This window comes from Zootermopsis nevadensis, unplaced genomic scaffold (genome assembly GCF_977971745.1).
Source record: "Zootermopsis nevadensis isolate Lab colony 2312 unplaced genomic scaffold, Znev_1.0 Znev_ptg000017l, whole genome shotgun sequence".
NCBI lineage: Eukaryota > Metazoa > Arthropoda > Insecta > Blattodea > Termopsidae > Zootermopsis > Zootermopsis nevadensis.
Window position 1 is genome coordinate 4,286,070 of NW_028259149.1, and position 19,025 is coordinate 4,305,094.

The following is a 19,025-nucleotide window of genomic DNA, read 5'->3' on the forward strand; positions in this document are numbered from 1 at the left end:
AAGAAGTCGGAAATGACGTGTGTGACCTGCAGTGTACTGATACTTAGCAGTACACATCTTCTGTTTTCTTTGACCGTCTTTCGTTGTTTAATTTCCTTTCTAATGATTTCTCGTTCTTTCTCAGGGGAAAAACAAAATGTCGACACAATTTCGGAATAACATGAAATATTTGAGAACATTATTTTCCGACGAGTTCTTATTCTCGGCTTCTGTCTACACCTCGAGACATTGCAGTTCGTTAGAGAAAATTTGACATTGATTCTCAATACTTCCGTATTCTTCGTATCGAAAATTTGCGATGAAAACGGAGTTTTCGGGGTTTCGTATTTTTCTTTTAATCCTTTGTGCATTTAGGTTCGGAAATTTTGACTGTGTTATGCAGACCCACCGAAGATACGTGCCCTATAATAATCTGCAGTGCTAGGGAGATTCACGGGGGGCAGTTTGTTGAAGGATTTTGTTGTCAAAGCACAAGGAAATCGCAGTGGTAAGACAATAAATATTCTTGAACAAAATGCGTTCCAAGGAGACTTGATTTATTTTTAGTAACTCTGTAGGCTGCATGGGGGCGTTAAGTCTGTAACTTTGGCTTCCAAGACCTGGAATCGTTTCCTGCTTGATGTATTTTTATTTATATTAAACTACGCCGAAATAGAACTATGTAAAGATGGCCGTCGTCTTGGTTGTTACGCCGTGTAGTCTGATTGAAATTTACCAACGTTTCAGAGGTCCTTGCTGCCTCCATCATCAGGGCGATCATCGCGACCACTGCATTGAAAACTCAAAATCCTATAATGTAGATCACTAGATTTGATTGATGTAAATGCAAAACAGCAATGGAATTCCGTGGACCGGACTTTCAATTCATGATTTGAGTGAACTCGGCAAAGAAATATTAGCTATGGCACGAGTTCTGTTATTTAAGTTGGTTATGCCTTTTGGGAAGTCCACTATAAGCCACTGAAAACTTTACGTTATGGATGGATGAGGCCAGAAATAATCTGATTTAAGGAATCAGGCCTCTGGAGATTTGTTTGTGATCCAGGAATGGGGGCATAGGAAAAACGTTTGCATCGGGCACGCTGTCCTTAATTTAATAGTAAATTTCCCTTCAAGAGCGATGAGAAAAATTCATATAGTCATAAATACCGGCCCATAAGGCCCAGAATCGCTCAACAGCAGACGATCACCAACGAGGTAACCGAACTTCCAATACTTGCTTACCCCAAGGAGTACCATCCGTATGTCTGGGGGTCATTTTGGTTCCTTAGGGGTATTTGCGGGAATTTTAGAATATTATTAGCGAGTTTTAAATGTTTATAATTTTTATTTGTGAGATTGTTTATCACACTCTTGCGACACATCATGAGCCAATTAGAACAGATGAGAGAAAACAGTCATCTGATCATTACAATTGGCATTTTTTTTATAGATTCATACTGTGCCCTCTGTAAATTGTAAGCTCCTCCTAGTTGCCCTTCATCCAAAAAAAAAAAAGGCAGTCGATCCTTGTTGTAGGTATCAAGTAATCTTCCTCCAACTAAGACCCACCTTCTACTCCCATGCAAAAAGACAGAGACGTTATGTTAATGTCTTAATCTGGGGTGTTTTCAAAAGCAGGGGGTGTAATAAGAGCTTCTGAAATGAACGCTAACATGATTTCTGAAAGCTGTTCTTTCCGTAGGCCTCATTCATAGTGAAATTAATTTCACGTCGTTCCACAGAAAATGAACTGACCAAAATAACAAAACAAGTACTAGGCCTGCATACAGTTTTCGTTTGGGCAGCAGCCATATTCTAGATCTCGTTTCTGTTTGCCTCTTACCTGTGCGCGACTATAGAAAAGCCGACACGCAGTTTTGTCGATGTTCAGTTATTCGTTTTTGTCGAACTTCTGTGTATTAAAAACACGAGGAGGGAAAAATTGAACTACTGGATGCTATATGCTGTATCAACTGATAAGGTCATATAGCGTTCAGTGAGATACTAACTGCGTTTTAATTACCAATCTCAAAATTTATCTTTGGAGAATGAGGAAACCAAAGGTAAATATAGAAGCATTAGACGGTATCCATTCGGGATTCGAACCTGTTTACTCCCGGATATGGATCACGCCAATTACCGCTTTGTCACCACTCTTGGTGTGAATGGATGGGGGGAGGAGGAAAATTGTGCCCTTTCGATACGTTTTTATGCAACACGGTCTTACTGCAAAGTGTTTCCTTGACAACGCAGCCGTGGACTGAACTCACGCCTTGCGGGTCGGACTAACTTTCTAGGAGCGCGCATCTCCAGGGATCATTTCTGGTTTTACTCGTGTATTCTGGGGCGACTGAAGATGTCACTCAGAGGACGCCGTCTTCGATCGGTCTAGCTACCAGCCAGTGTAGTTTTGGACAGTCCTGTCAGAAATATCTGCAAACACTGCATAGTTTCTCAGAGAGGCGCCCAGATGTGTAGGCGCTTTGTTGCAGGCCAGGAACGACGCCAATTTGAAGTAACAACGTCGTCATATGACGCAGACAGCGGAATTTCTGTCCGATTTGGCTGAGTGTCAATATATCTGTCCGCCCACTGTACATTTCCTAACCTTGTTTATATTTTGTACGAGGGGCAGCTGTGATCACCAGGATCGACGCATGCGAAGTCCAGGAAACGTGAGGCGATGTGGCTCAGTCAGTATAGTGTCAGACTACGGACTGGATGACAGGGGTTCGATCCCCGAGTGACTAAGAGCTATACCACCCTACCTCCCCCCCCAAGCGCCTCCATGGCGTGTAGCGGGACAGTTTTACTTTCTTTAACACCTTTTTAAGAAGCTGGTAAGAAGGGCTCCGTCTTGGAACCCGAATGTTCATCACCGTGTTCACAAGAGCCCGTCTCTGGTCCCTGTCCTGCGCTGCATGAATCCAGTCCATATCTTTACACCCTATTACTTTTATGCCCATTTTAATATTATCCTCCGGTCTAAGCCTGTATCTCCCAACTGGCCTCTTCCCTTTTGGTTTTACGAAGTTTCATTTCGTAGCTTCCCTCATCCTGTGTTGCATTGTAATTTTGATTTGCTGTCTTCAAATTGAATAACCTGACGTAAACAATCATTAAATGATACTTTTTCAGTTGAATGGCTAACCGACAGGCTAAGTCACTATCCTAGACAAACAAGACGTCAGGATCTGTTTTGAATCAACTTCTGTTCACCCGTCTGACGTTCTCTTTACACGTATGTCTTTTTATACAGAGAGGTATTTTTAAAATTGTGACGTAGGCAAGGCCTTCACGCCGAAGTTAATTAAATTCGGCAAAGCAGTCGAAGTGTCTGCAGGAGGTATGTGAAGAAACACACAAGATTTCGATGTTTTTTTCTGGTTTGAGACGCCACTTTGACTCGTAGGTAGATACAAACTTTTCGGACTGAAGATGGAGGCAGTATGTTCCTCCGAAACGTTAGTATCTGCCTGCAAGTCCATACGACGTCGCAACCCTGCCTCGCGACTTTTGGAGTGATCAATTATGACGTCAAATGGGATTGGAAGATGATTACGAATCGTGAGCAGATAAGGATTTAAAAGGAAACTGATCTATCCTGGAAGTCCTCTAGCGTGTCAAGAAATCATTGCCCCTGACTGAGTTGGCTGACCTGATCTGAAGAAGTGACGTCTGTTATTTTTATGACGCTGTATCAACTGCTGAGGATATGTTACGATGGTCGAGATGCGGCATAATAATTATTAACAGCAGACATGAGGGAGGAAGCTGTTGGAATTGCTCCCAAGAGACTGAGGAAGACCACGATACGTCTCGGTCAGGGTGGCCAATCCCTGATCGAGACACAGACCCAGTACTTCGCGGACGATTTACCGCGGTGCCAACTCTCAGTACCATGGTGTATAGTGTTGACTTTAAATTCGATGTTATTTTTCATCTCGCTGCACGAAACGGAAATAATTCTCCACTTGCTGTTGTTATTATTTTCTTTTGCCCCTTATCTCCGCGATAAGACACGCATGAGGTCGGCCGGCGTTTTCTTTTTACGCTGATTAAGCGTATTGAGATGTTACGACTCAGGATTAACTCCATGAAGCCCCTCGTCAGAAGCTGGTAGTGTCTTGGCTGATCAAGACAGTCCCCGCCTCGTGCAGAACCCCAAGGTTCATCACAGTGTCCAGTTCACGGACTTCCGCCCTCTTTCCCTAACATAAATTTTAATATTATCCTCACATATACGTCTTGATCTTCCAAGTGGTATCTTCCTTGAGACCGAACGTTGCTGCCGAGAGTGGTTTTACTCGGGCCTTCGAGGCAAATGCTGGGGTAGTGCCTAAAGAAAGACACGACGTTTCCTTCCACATTCTTCCAATTTCTTATTCATTAATTCTTATTCTACGCTGACGGAGATACTGACAACGTCGTTAACTTTGTTCCTTGTTGTAAATAACATAGAAATCCATGCAGTGTATTTGATGTTATATTCAAATAAACCTGTGTGACCAACTTCCGCACACAGTCATGTACTTTGTGTGTCGTAGTACCAAATTGAGGGCCGTTGGTGTGTAAACAGACGTAGCTACGCTTTACATTTGCGTGCAGAATTAACCGGCTTGGTCACGTGGATGCTTTGTTGTTAACATAACCGAGTTTAGACTGGACAACCTTGGCTGTCGTAATACGTCGAGATCTCGTATTCTCGTGCACTTTTACATTTCCGTTAGACGTCCACAGAAATACCCACATTTTAAAAATAGTTTTGAATCTTCCTTCCTATCAACAGCTCCGCAGAGGAGCAACGTGGTGTCGCTGGCACTCCTGCCTCGTATTCGCCAGGATGTGTGTTCGAATCTAGGTCCTGAAACAGTCTGTCCTTAGGTATTTTGCGTGGTTTTCCTCACTTCCAGCAGGTAAATGTTGAGAAATCACTTTTAAATTAGTCTCGACGACTTCAATGAAGCTGGCATTTAGTACCGAGGACTAATACGCACGAGGCTTTACCTCCACGCCTCCTTGTCTGATCCGTGGCTTGCAGATTAGGCACAGAGCCGTTTTCCTTTTATCTTCCATACGGCGCGTGTGTGGTTGAAGTGGTTCTGTTTGCCAGACGACAACACTTGGGCGACTTACTCGTACGACAGACTATGGGAGCATGGCGCTGCAGTCGGTAAAACGAACCACAATCGACGTGTAGATTTTTAGGTTTTGTTGACGATATGATTGTGGTCTTCTGAATTGTTGAGCCTTGTAGTGTTTTGGCTGTGTGCCGACGTTTCGGTAGAATGTCTCAGAAGACATCCATCAACAATCGACAACCATAAGTCTCGTTACTCCAAACCGATGTGGACATATTTTCAGTTTAGAGTTTTTTGCACACGTCACTGACGCTGATCATCAGGCTTATGAATTGCTGATACGAATCTTTTAGCGGCAACTAAAATATCGCAATCGAAATATCGGTAACTTCGATCTGAATTTCAGATTCAATCTGTATCCGTGCGTGACCTCAAACGGACATAAATATGGTCACTGAGATTCCTGCAGATCGGCGGAAAAATGCGTTTGAAAAAAAAAATGACTTTCTCTAATACCTTGAAAATTTGAAAGGCCTCTACTCGGAAAACCGCGGTACTTATATTTTCGTGTCAAAGACTGTGGAGTCCGTACTAAAATCTTCGACTCCGACACTGACTCCGGCTTCGACTCCGACTCCGACCCCTTCATAAAAGCTCAATATGTATTAATAAGGGTAAACCTACTAAAATGGTAAATGACACCATAAGAGATTTCTTCACCACTAAGTGAATCATCAGCCTACTTCTTTTAGACTTATAACCTATATTTAAGTATACGTCTAATTGTTATTACAGAAATCGGTTGATTTGTAGACAGTCTGTATTCTTAAGGTACCGGAGCCAAAGCTACAAATCATTATTCCCACACCACGTGGCTCAACGGGTCGTTGAATCACCCTACACGGTATAGAAATTGTTCTTAAGATTTTTATATCGAGGTCGGAGTCGGTACATTTTTACCGACTCCGACTTCACAGCCCTGGTGTTTATTCACATTTTTGGCAAATTTAGCTGGTTTTAATTCTTTCCTCACACTCGCATCCATTTGTTGGTGTTCGTGCTCTCACATGTCAGCGTTGGGCCTCTTCTCTTTTTTGGCAGGGTGCCACTAGAATGGAAATAGCCTCTCAGCACTTCATCAGATTTCTGGTTACCTGTCCTTGTATTAATGCCACTTGATCAGACTGAAAATTCAACAGTTACCCTCCTCTTTTTATTCTGATGGCGCCTATCTTCGTGTTAATGTTTGTGTGAATTTGTGAGACTCGGAAGGAATATGGTAGGGGTTAGTACTTCATATTCGTATGTAATGGATGTAAGTTTAAAGGGTTAAACTACATTCTGTGCCTGTATTTAGAGAAACAAAAAGAAACTAATTTTAACAAACTGATATTACTCTGGTAACAGTAGACATTGGAAATTTGTTTTACAAGCGAGGATTCACATATTGTTAAATATGGGTGGTTTTATATTATTTAATAATGTTAAAATAACCACAGATTTTGAAATTTCAGGTTCTCACAATTCAGTATGGTCTGAAATTAATTCAGGCAGATTTGGTGACCATTTGTTGTTAATTGATCATATGAATGTTTTTGTTGAAATTGTACACAGATGGAAAATCACGATGCTTCCAAAATACCAAACCAAATTTAACTCTAGGCATTTAACATTATGACAATATGTTAAGAAAGTATCATTACGTAAGAAATATGTAATTAAATTGAATTACTTAATAATTATAATTTTCATAAAGAATTGAGATGATTCTAATATGTTGTAATAAGCATAAAGGAACACAGAATATGCTCTAGGTTTACACATGTTCTGCAGTTTCAGATTTTTCATAAATACCGTTTTGGTATTTTCCTACTGTGAGCTAATGTTTGCGCCGAAGCAGACTCGAACATTACGGAAGTGTGAATTTCTTTCCTTTGCTGTTAGCACACGTGCCTGTCCTTGAGTCCCCATGAATACCATTAACATAATGGCATATACAAACATAACTGAATCCACTACTTCCAATTATGAGCTGAGGTCAATAAATTGATTAGGTGGAAGCTGACAGGGGCAGGGATTTTTCTCTTTGGCACCACATCCGGGCTGACTCTAGGGCCAACCTAAGTTGAAGGTCAGCCAGAGTGTAAAACTGAGGATGTACATATTTCAATATGATTCTGTTGTGTTTCGACAAAACAATTATTAAATGTAGTTCATTGTATAGACTTGCTGATTCATAAGTAGAAGTGAAATTGTATCGTGCATGAGGACAGCACTGAAGTGTTATGCTTGAGTAATTCACAGTTGTTTGGCTCATTAAGAAATTACATGTTAATGGAACGCGACAGCATACATACTGAAGCAACATAATCCCATTCACATCTTTGTAAACCATTTCCGTAAGATACATTATTCCTCTCATTTGCGCCTAGTTGTCATAAAAATTGTGTATTTAAAAAGGGGATTTCTTGTCTTCGTAAACATATGCATTGGAAACTGCGTGAATTTTGGCTCTGATACAGACCAGTATGAATAAATGTCTCTAATCAATGGGATGATTTGCCTCCAAAGTCTATTTTGATATTAAACTTGTTTATTTTTAATCTTCTGGACAGCATGTTCAAGGTCTTGTAACAAATAAAGGAGAGATATTTAGGAATGAAGTCTGCGCTGAAGGTTTAAAAGATACGAAGCTCAGTGTAGCAAAAAATGTATTAAATTAGTGTAGACTAGTGAAACATTCCCCCTCAAGATAAGAAACAGAAACCTGAACTTGTATTTTCCACTCACGTTGCTATTTTAATTCTAAACTCCTCTTCCACAATGTAACAGAAGTACTTTGACCTTAATGGTGGCTAGAAAAAGTTGACAAGATGGTTACTCAGAAGAATTTCAAAATCTTTGTGGAGGGGAATATTATACCACGGCAAACTTCTCTTAAGATTGGTGGTGTCTATTTGTGGCTTCAGTATTCATGGGTGGAGGGCTAACCCTTACAAAGAATTCTAAGTTTAGCTTCTTCACTGCAAGGGTGAACTTGAGAAGGGTAGGGGTAAGGATTAATGGTTTCTAATTTAGTGTCTGTGTAAATATTGCTCACCATTTTAAGGCATAAGAAAATCATGCAGTAGACTTGTAACTAATACACTTCTCACTTTAATTCTGTGACATGCTTGATAGCAATTGGCTGGAAAATTAAAACTTAAGAGTCAATCTGTGACCTGATGATACTTTTTTTAAACAAAATCTTGAATTGCCAATTATATCAACTTTGAAGATTGCTGTCTTCTGGGTTGTTGCGTCATGTAGTTTGGTAGATGTCCACCATCGTTTCAGAGGTCATACTGCCTCCATCATCAGGGCGATGAATGAGCCAATCGAGCGGAAAGTGCTAGGTTTATAGGGATCGGACGTGTTTGTATAAAATATGTAGTAAACTTATTCTTATATCTAATAAAAAATTATGATGAACAGTTCAGGAATTATCTTAAATAGTGTTATTGGTGTGTTCGTTCTGTATCAGTTAGTTGGTGTCTTGGCATTTAAAATGCTGGTTTCAGTCTAGAAAGTACTCCCTTGCCTAATTGTATTTATTTTATGTATGAGAGCTATTCAAAGATAGCCATAATTATTATTTTTCTTTATACTTAATTTACTTTGAATGTTTAGTTTTATCCTGTTTATATGTCGTCTTCCTGCTTGTCAATACACTTAATCCAGCAGTCTACAAGTTTTGCTGTACCACAAAGAGAAACATTTTTTGGTCGAGTGCAGAGCCAGTAATGCACCACTTACTTCCCTGTATCTTCATCTGAAAATCAGTAACCTCCCAGAGTCTCCTTAAATGATCCAAACAGATGAAAATCAGAAGGATTAAGGTCTGTAGTGAATTGGGGGGGGGGGGGGGGGGTCCATAATGGCCTTCAGATTTCAGTTCTTGAAGTGTTTCCTTGGTAGCAGCAGCAGAATAGGGGTGGGTGTTCTCATGCTGTAGAAGAACACCCTGGAACAATCTTCCACTTAATTTTCTCTGTGACTTTTATCCCCTTTCACCCCCTCCAACTATAAACAACAATCCACAGGCCTTTGATCTGTCTTGGTGCAAACTGATAGAAATGCAGCCATGTCACAGTCTGAATGCAACTGACGCATTGAGTCCGAAGTATTTTCAAGACATGTCACTTAATGGGTTTCAATGCTGCCAGCTGTTGGCAGTCTAGTTACTCCTGTGGCAGGTTGAAACATGTAGGATTTTAAGTTTTCATGGCAGTGAGTCTGAAGATGGCTGTGTTCTGGGTTTACGCACCTTGTAGTCTGGTAGAAGTTTACTGACGTTACCCATCACCCTAATGATGGAGGCAGCAAGGACCTCTGAAACGTCGGTAAACCTATACCAGACTATATGGTGCAACAACCCAGAAGACAGCCATCTTCAGGTTGAAAGATAATTATGGATGTTTTCTGAATTGGCTTTTTAGTTTTTCCAGGAGGTATTGCCCTGTGTATCACCATTGATTCCATAAAATAAGAAGCATTTTTTATTACTATTTTTAAGAATTGCCATCTAATTTTGTGGTAAAAGTACAGAATAATATTGTATAAAAATTCTGAGTATTTTGAGAATAATGCAAGCCTCCGTGAATAACAAGAGCATTTATTTCCATATGCTTTATTTATGCTCAGTGTGTCCCTCTACATTTCTGTGTAATGTTTAAGAATGCTTTATGTGTTTTATATGTGTGCATGCATGTGTGCGCAGATAGAACCAGGTTGAATCCTGTGCTTGTTATCTCTAATTGTCTGGGTTCTCATCACCTTTCTTATTCTAAAATGTGTCCATATTGAAAGAAGATTTCTTGTTTGAGTAAAAATGGAAACAGAACTTACATAATTTAATATATTTTTTTGCAGGGTTTGCATGGGTCACACTTGCCACAAATGATTCATATTCTCTTGGTGCTTTGGTCCTGGGACATTCATTAAGACGAGCCGGCTCACCACATGACTTGGTTGTACTAGTCACTCCTGGTGTATCAGCTGCTATGAGGTATGTATGCACTAGAATTTTTGTATTTGTGATTGAAATAATTCTCTAAGTACGGTGTGATATTGTGGGATTCAGATTTTTAGACATAATTAAAAAAATAATAATTGAACGTTCTGTTTCGATGAGCAAATAAATTTCACATGCATTGCTACTATGAATGTAGTTTACTTATATGTGACATAGACCTGGGAGTTTTGCTGTATTTAGATGGATGCTTATGGGTTGTCTCTGTCCTATGAATAAATAAGTAACAAACTTACAGTAGTCAGATTTTGTTATAGGCTACATGCTAGTGACGCATGTGACACGAAGCAGTCATGGGTTTGCTGTTCAATGAAGGAATGTGATTTTCTAAATATGTAATCAGTCATGTGATGTCTAATAAAGAATGAAAAGAAATGACAAGTGGATATTTTTCCAATATTAAATATTTGCCTTTTGGAGGATGCATAAAACACCAAAGTAAACAAATAATGTCTACTCTGTAGGATTTTATAGTCTTTCACTGCAGAATGAGTTTAGGTAGTTTCCTTTTTCTATAGTCTTCTGGTTTTATACTGATATCTCAGAGAAACGTACTTATTCTGTCTTTGGTATGGTCCTCCAAAACATTAGTATAGAACCGGAAGACGTACTACAAAAACCTAGGAGACAACTATTTAGTTTGTACAATTTTCTTTTGGAATATGATAATAATTTTTCTCCTTATCACTGCCATTTTGAATATGTTTCCCTTCAGATAAATTTTTGTAAATATTGAAGCCTTTTTACATAATTTATATCTTAACTGCGTCATGTTTGTGTTTAATCAATATAATAATTTATTCACCGTCCATACACAAACTTAAAATATTGTTAAAATTTACTTAAAATTACATAAAATTACAACATTTTTTAGAATTAGATCTTGATACATTTCACATTTGACGACATGTTTCGGTGTATTACACCATCATCAGGTCAATCAATTTAAAAACTGTTTTAAAAACTGTTTTTAAATTGATTGACCTGATGATGGTGTAATACACCGAAACATGTCGTCAAATGTGAAATGTATCAAGATCTAATTCTAAAAAATGTTGTAATTTTATGTAATTTTAAGTAAATTTTAACAACATTTTAAGTTTGTGTATGGACGGTGAATAAATTATTATACTTTTTACATAAGTTGGTACTTGATGTGGATGGTAATATTTTCATATTTCTTGCTCAAAGGAACCAGCTGTCATCAATCTTCACTCTCGTTCAAGAAGTGAATGTTCTTGATTCACATGATGAAGCAAATCTTGCCCTACTGGAGCGTCCTGAACTTGGAATAACGTTTACGAAACTTCACTGTTGGCGCCTGACACAGTATGATAAATGTGTCTTCCTTGATGCTGACACTCTGGTAAGTATAGATGTTGATCTCCTGGGTTGTTGCTGTGTGTGTGGGTAATTTTGGCCATGTACCAGTATTCTGAAAGAATATAGTGCCACCATCTTTAGGGATAAAAAGAGAAGTGTTACGGAGCCAATGTAAGAAAATGTTTGGTTCTTCACTTCAATTCAGACACACTGATGTAAATGGCGATGATAATAATAAATATTATCTGTTTTATTGCTTTCATTAAAGAAGTAGTGAGATTTGTTACTCTTATGTTTCATTGCAGGTGCTGAAGAATTCTGATGAATTGTTTGAGCGAGACGAATTGTCAGCTGCTCCTGATCCTGGTTGGCCAGACTGTTTCAACTCGGGTGTATTTGTTTATCGACCGTCATTAGACACTTTCAATGACCTTATTAAATTTGCCCTTTCTAAAGGAAGTTTTGATGGTAAGAAAAGTAAAGAATTATAAAACTAGTCAAAAGTATGCATCTAAGTTAAGCCTTTCAGTACTTGTGCACAGAATGTTTGTATTTGTTTGTTTGTTTGTTTGTTTGCAGGTTTATTTAACAGTGCTTTATGCACCGTAGATTGTGTAGAGCAAGGGATGGTAATGAAATTCTGCGAAGATAGTAATACATTATACAGATTTACAATAAAAATGTGATTTGATTTAATCCAGCTTAGTACTTCCTTCATTATCGACATTGCTGATTTGAAAATAAATATTTGATAGGTAAATTCCATGCTGCGTAACACTGGAACTTGAGTGTTATAAAATAACTGAATATAATTGATGACATTGACTTAAAATATAACAAGTTCTAAGTCGCTGAAGAAGATTACTCTGTATTTGTAACAGTACATGTATTCTATCATTCCTTGCAGATGTATTTTGCAGTGGTTTTATCACCTTGCAGGAAAAAGTCAATGTATTCCATACAACATTGATTTGTACTCGTTACTTATACATGTCATACTGGAGAGAAATTCTGTGGCTTAGTAGTACATTATGGGGCTTCCTGCAGTTGACTGTGTAAAGGTTTTGAGGGACTGTAATGATGATGTAATGCACAAGATCAAAATGAAATATCATGTTAGTAAGTTATTTTTAGCAGTCATATTTTTGGTTCATCCTGCACCTCATTTTTGTTGTATTTTTGGTGTATAAAGATGACTGTAAGTTATGGACATAAAAGGATCCATAAGGAAGAAAGTACTGTAAATTTATACTGTCACATTACTTGCCTCAAGTGATTGAGGGAATCTGTGAAAATTTATGGTTTCAAATTGCTGAATTGGCCAGTAAAATGTAAGATAACATGAAGGTAACAATTTTCATGCTCTTATGGTAAAATATGTTCAGTATATTCAAGTTCATGTAAATGTTGTTTGTCCATCATTTTTAATAAATGGAGCTTATTCATAATTTCACTGACTGTTAACATTTTGTATTTCTGCAGGTGGTGATCAGGGCCTTTTGAATCTATTTTTCTCTGATTGGGCAACAAAGGATATAAGCCGACACTTACCATTTATTTACAATATGGTTTCTACAGCTACATACTCATACCTTCCAGCTTATAAACAGTAAGTATTATTAGAATACTGTAAATCTAGAAGAGGTATTGAATGTCTAAACACTTTTACTCCTGGTCTGCTTCAGGGCTTAAAATAGAGGCACTAAGTTCCTCCAAACCATTGATATCTACCTGCAGGACCAATATTGACCTTACAGTTGCTGTGAGAACTTCATATCTCATGCAGCAACTTTAGTCTGTTTCAAAAGTTCCTTTTGCTTTGTTCCTCTTCAGTGAGCTGAGATATATTTTAATTGTTTTTACTCCTGATACATCAGCTTTTGTTGTCAACCACTAACGTCTAAGAGGAAATAAATGAAGTACAACCTTCAAAATTTGGTATGGTATAAATTACCTCTAGCTGCCTCAAGAGACAGAGAAGCAGGAAATTGTCTGCCTGCCATATGTAAGATAATACAACTGAAATTTCTTCATCCATCTATTTAGAAATTTTGAAAACAGAGGGCTCCCAGATAAGAATGATACTAAATTGATGCAGTAAAATGTATGGAGATTTCTGGGCAGATGTATAAAAGGCTTACTGAAGACCTTTACCTGTATTGATCTCGGACAGCCACAGTGTAGGTTAACATGTTCTTTGAGTGCTGTCACTGACTGGGATATGTTTGTGTCTGTGGCCTGTCTGATATTAATTAACAAAAGACTGTGTTGCAGTATATAGTTTTATAATGCAGGGCACTAACATATGGTAAATATCACAAGTTAAGTACACAGCCAGTACATGCCTTTCTGATATTATTGCCAACCTGCGAATATTAAAACGGATCTTAGGAAACTAGGATTTGAGGGAATGGATTGGATTCATTTGGCTTAGTGTAGGAACTGGTGATGGGCTTTGTGGATATGGTAATGAACCTTTGGGTTCCATAAAAGACAAAACAGTTCTTGACTTGCTAAGTTTACACTTCTCAAGAAGGACTCTGTTCCATGGAAGTATTTAGATAGATAGTGTGTGTGCATTATTTGAATTGTCAGACTGTAATATTGAAGTGGAAGTCATTTCTGCAAATGCTACTTAAGTCTGATAACGGAACCTCTCTCTTGAGCTCTTGTACCAATAGTGAATGTGATAATGTTAATATATTTATTTATAGATTTGGCGAAGGTGCAAAAATTGTACATTTCATTGGGTCAAACAAACCATGGCTTCAGTACTTTGATTCTGAGACTCGGTTAGTGAGACCACCTCAGGGTTCTGAGCATCTACAGAACTTGCTTCAGCTGTGGTGGGACATTTTCTGTTCCACTGTACATCCAAGCCTGTCGCCAGATATGGTAAGCTGTCACATCCAGCATAGTCAAAAACACTTTTTCAGAAGAGGTATTTGTGAACTGTATGTATAATGTTTATAGAATTTAAGTAAGATTAGATCAAAATCATGTATGGATTTATTATACTTTTGTCAGTGTGCCAATCTTGTTTGTATGTCTGTTTTATGGAGTACCAGTTATTTTAATTATTTTTAAGTACAGTACTAAAACATTTACAAATTGGGAAAATTGTCAGTGTAAGAAGAGGGAGTTGAATCACTACTCAGTGTACATTTATTTTCAAGCACTTACGCAAATTATATTCTGTTGTCAATTAAAATTTGTATTTTCTTGAAATTAGTATGTAACTAATTTTAAATTAGTTAATAATGTTTTAGCTCCTATGAAATATTCATATACCACGGCACATAAATTTAATTAATGACGCCATGTGTTTTGTAGTATTTCGCGTGAAAATAATTTAATTTTTTGACGTAAATACGTCTATATTAAAGGGTCATTCGGCAAAAAAAGGAAACGAAAAATGGAAAAAGTGTAACCTGGTTACCTAGGAAACGTCGTGTTTACTCAGCATTGTTGTTACATAGGAAACGTTACATTACACTACTCGGCATTGTTGTTACCTAGGAAACGTCATCTGTTTACTCGGCATCATTGGTACCTAGAAAACGTCATCCGTTTACTCGGCATTGTTGTTACCTATAAAACATTCCATTACATTACCTTACCTTACTTTACATTACATTACATTTCATTACATTACATTACTTTACATTACATTCAGCTACCACAGAACCATCTTAAGCGTAACTAATTCAAGTTCAATAAGCAAAGTCTTAATCAAACTTTACTAAAATGTAAAGCATGTATAAAGGAAATATTTAGAATAAAGCCAATATATAACCTTCCTTTCCGTATAGACGTATTTACGCCTAATATTCCGGAACCGTGGTTCCACTGTCATTTTTTAAATTTGGTTCAGCTTCCTCAGATTCATTGCCTCATCTCTGTGCATAATCTTAATTTATTTCTTCTCTAAATAACGGCTGCTATCGGAGAATTTCAAGAAGAGGTAAGAATGCATTTCAATACTAGTTATTAAATATTAACTGAAAAATAAACTTCGTTTCCTTTTGAAATGAAGTACGGGGAGAATTTCGTGTCATCTGGAGTAGAACAATTTCTGAATATCAAGTTCTTAATTTCCATTAATTAATTTGGCTGTTAGTAGTCCAGCAGTTGTTTCAAGGCATATAAAATGATTAATTATAATGTTATGAAGTATGTGCCGCCTTGTCATAGCATTGGCTCAATGTAGTGCTGTTTAGTAATATCATTTTCTGTTGCTGTATGTGTAATGTTACAAGGGGAAGAAAAAGGAAAGTCAGATTATTAAACACAGTTCTAAATTAATATGTAGGTTGAATTCTTAACTCATTTCAGAAATTATGTTTATTTGAAAGCAAAGGATACATATTTAAATGATGCTGATCTGATTTTTTGGGGTTAATTCACCTTTTAATTATCAGTCTTTTAAATCCCCATATTCCCTGCTGGCCCAATTTTAATCCCACAGTTACACTACACTGTGCATGTTTTTTGATAAAACCGTGTATCTTACTTAAAAAACTCACATACTACAATGAAATGTGGAAGTGAAATGAAGGACCATTGAAGTGCTGACATGTGGTTGGTAAGTAAACTTTAGCCATTTAAAGCCAAAGCTCTTTTCAGTAATAAGTAAAAATTTATTTTTTACCAAACCTCCCATTAAAATGATCAGTTTATTAATGCTGTTTAATTAAATTATCACTGTGTGCATTGAGAATCATATGAAACCCGTAAATACAAAACTACATTTTACTGAATATTAAAGCAGATGGTACGTATAGTTACAAATTGGCTTTAAAGGGTTAATCTATTTCTGTGTGGCCTTAAAACAGCAAGATGTAGAAAGGAAATGCATGAAACACACTATTTTGTGTTTGAGTGTATTACTGATCAGAATTTTGTTATTTTCCAAAAATTAAATAGCTTGCCCAGTGCTTGTGAGATTAAAGCTACTACCTTTTAGATGGTATTTTCACTTTTGTTGATACATAATTTAGCACATTAGTTGTATTCGATCTGCTTTGTAGAAAGATATGCAATACATTTAGAATGTTAGAATCTTGGTTATCCAATACAAATTAAAGAGATAGTGAATGTAATAAAATGAAATAATTCTGATATATTCCTACCTTATTTATAAAATAATACTTAAATAATACAAACAATTAATGTGATCTATTCAGTTTTTAAAATCTTTACATACTCATAATTTCTTATGAGATAAAATATGATAGTTGCTCCATCACTTCATGCTTCATAGTCTGTTGGGGAAATGCATTCATGCTACTCGTACACATTAGCCAGTGTGTAATTTTTAAATTGAGAAAGCAAGCATAATAAAGTGGTCACACACTTTTGTGTGCTGGAACTTTTGATGGCGTACTTATTAAAATAAATAGTGAGGCTGACCATATGGTAAAAAGGTAAATTTTACCAATATATATATATATTTATAGAATATGTAAGTACAAAATTTTGCATGTTGGATAACTGAGTTTCTGATGCACTAGATATTAGATGTTTTGTCTAGAATGTTGCATTTCATAGTTACTGGGAATTGTTATGTACAATGTTATAACAATCCATGCATGTAATTCTGTGCCTGTTTTAAATTTACATCTGTCTGTGAAACTGATATTCAATTTCTATAACATCTCTAAAAATCTTTAATCTTCTGTATTTATATATATTAAATTTCTCAGCCTTTTTTTACCTTCACCTATGTTTTAGCATCAAGTTGAGTTTATTGGGGAAGGCGACTTTGTGTCTAAAATGTTGTCATGTCATAATATTTATGCAGTCTGTGAAAATAGGTTTCTAATTCAATAAATTCTCCTTCATGCCTGAAAACGATGAATGATTTTGGAATAGGAAGTGGAATTCTATATTTTAAATATTTTGAACCCACTTTGAACTATCATGAATAGTACAATTTAAATGTACACTGTAATCCATTGTTCATAGTTCTGCAGAATTATGTAGTTTGAGTTGCCAGAATCTTCTACAGAGCCCAAAAAAATGGGCTTACATTTTTTAAGTTTGTTTTTCCCCCTCATCTGTGGGTCACATCTTTCTGTTTTCTCTTTTATGGAGAATGTAAACTAACACCCTAATGCTAATGGCATCCTCGAGTTTCACTGCCATCAGAGCAAAGTCTCAAAGTTGTGTCATTGAATACAAGCCATGCGTTACTCAGAGTTAACTTAACATTTAGCTGAAGTTAGAGTAGAGAATGTGATTAGTACTGTACAAACATTTATTCAGCAAATTTCATCCCAGGAGCACGCATGTCCACTTTCTTATAACGGTCAATTTCCAACAGATAAGTTAGATGTGCTGTGTGGATATCCCAATGCCATTTTAGCACCATTTAGTTATCAGAAGGTCAGTATAAATATTAGTCATTGTAATTTTGTCAGATTTTGTATTCAGATTGTAATCTAAATAAAAATGTCAGCCATTAAATAAATACATCAATGAAAGTATTCAGTTTACATAAATTTCTGGTAATTATCGAAATGTAATACACAAAAATATGTTTTGGCGTGCTTATAATTTTGTAAAATTGTAAGAAATAAAAATTATTTCTACTTATTAATATTCATCTTTTTTGTCTGTTAACAAATGGTTTCTCTCTCAAAGGAGTTACAAATTTTATTTTTGAATATAGTTCACACGTAGCTTGCTGCAGCAGTAGTAATTGATTTTTTTGCTGACTTCATTTTTTGCTGATTTAAGGCCATAAATGAATTAACATTGTATTTAGATTAGTCATTTTCTTTCATTTGCCCTATCCAAAAATCTGAATGTTCCCATCTTGGGTGACCTCTGATAAACAAAACACAGACACACAATCTTGCACTTCTCATATATTTCCAGAATCACACTATCTATTTCATGTAGTTTCATATTGTCATATTATATACATATAGAATATTGTCTATCTCTCCATGTCTTTATCCCATTTTTGATACGCTTTCAAATATTATGTACGTGATATGTATTTTGATACAAAGGATCTATATATTTATCAGCATGATATTAATTTACTTCTGTCTTCAGAGATGTTCCATATGTGGCTGAAGATGATGGTGTTTTTAAATTACCTTGCAGTAAATCATGTTAAGCTTTGTCAAATGTAAAATAATATTGGGTAATTATAATTTATTTTCCTGTTATATTATTGTTTCTAATTATGCAGAATATGACAAGTCAGATTATATTGTAATGTTTGAAACGTTGGCCTGTATGTCTGCGATTTGACAGTTCCATATTTGTTCTGTTTGCTCTTCACTTGCTGGTGGATTTTCTTGTTTTGAAAAGTAGAGATATTGATTTACGATGTATTTTTTTTATTTGTCATACGCTTGAATATATTAGTAGTAGGATTCTTGCTTCTTGATTTTGTGGTGATATGGAAATGTATTATTATCTCAAATGGCCATTCATTGTCGGTTTGCAGTACTTGTAAATTTGTTCTGTGTTTAAGTTCTAAACACCTGGGATTAGCGTAGCAGTAACATTGCACCTAGTTTGTATCTCAGCAGGCTTCTGGCTGTTTGGAC

At 36.6% G+C, this 19,025-nt stretch overlaps 1 protein-coding gene across 3 annotated transcripts in view; it reads left to right on the plus strand.

The window, feature by feature from the left end:
• Positions 1 to 19,025, plus strand: part of LOC110838406 (uncharacterized) — a 32,255-nt gene that overhangs the window by 1,410 nt on the left and 11,820 nt on the right. For all 3 annotated transcript variants that reach the window (XM_022081566.2, XM_022081567.2, XM_022081568.2), the window contains exons 2-6: positions 9,975 to 10,110; positions 11,326 to 11,500; positions 11,763 to 11,925; positions 12,940 to 13,066; positions 14,172 to 14,352. In XM_022081566.2, the coding sequence (XP_021937258.2) occupies positions 9,975 to 10,110; positions 11,326 to 11,500; positions 11,763 to 11,925; positions 12,940 to 13,066; positions 14,172 to 14,352 (782 nt within the window). The remainder of the gene's footprint in view (positions 1 to 9,974; positions 10,111 to 11,325; positions 11,501 to 11,762; positions 11,926 to 12,939; positions 13,067 to 14,171; positions 14,353 to 19,025) is intronic.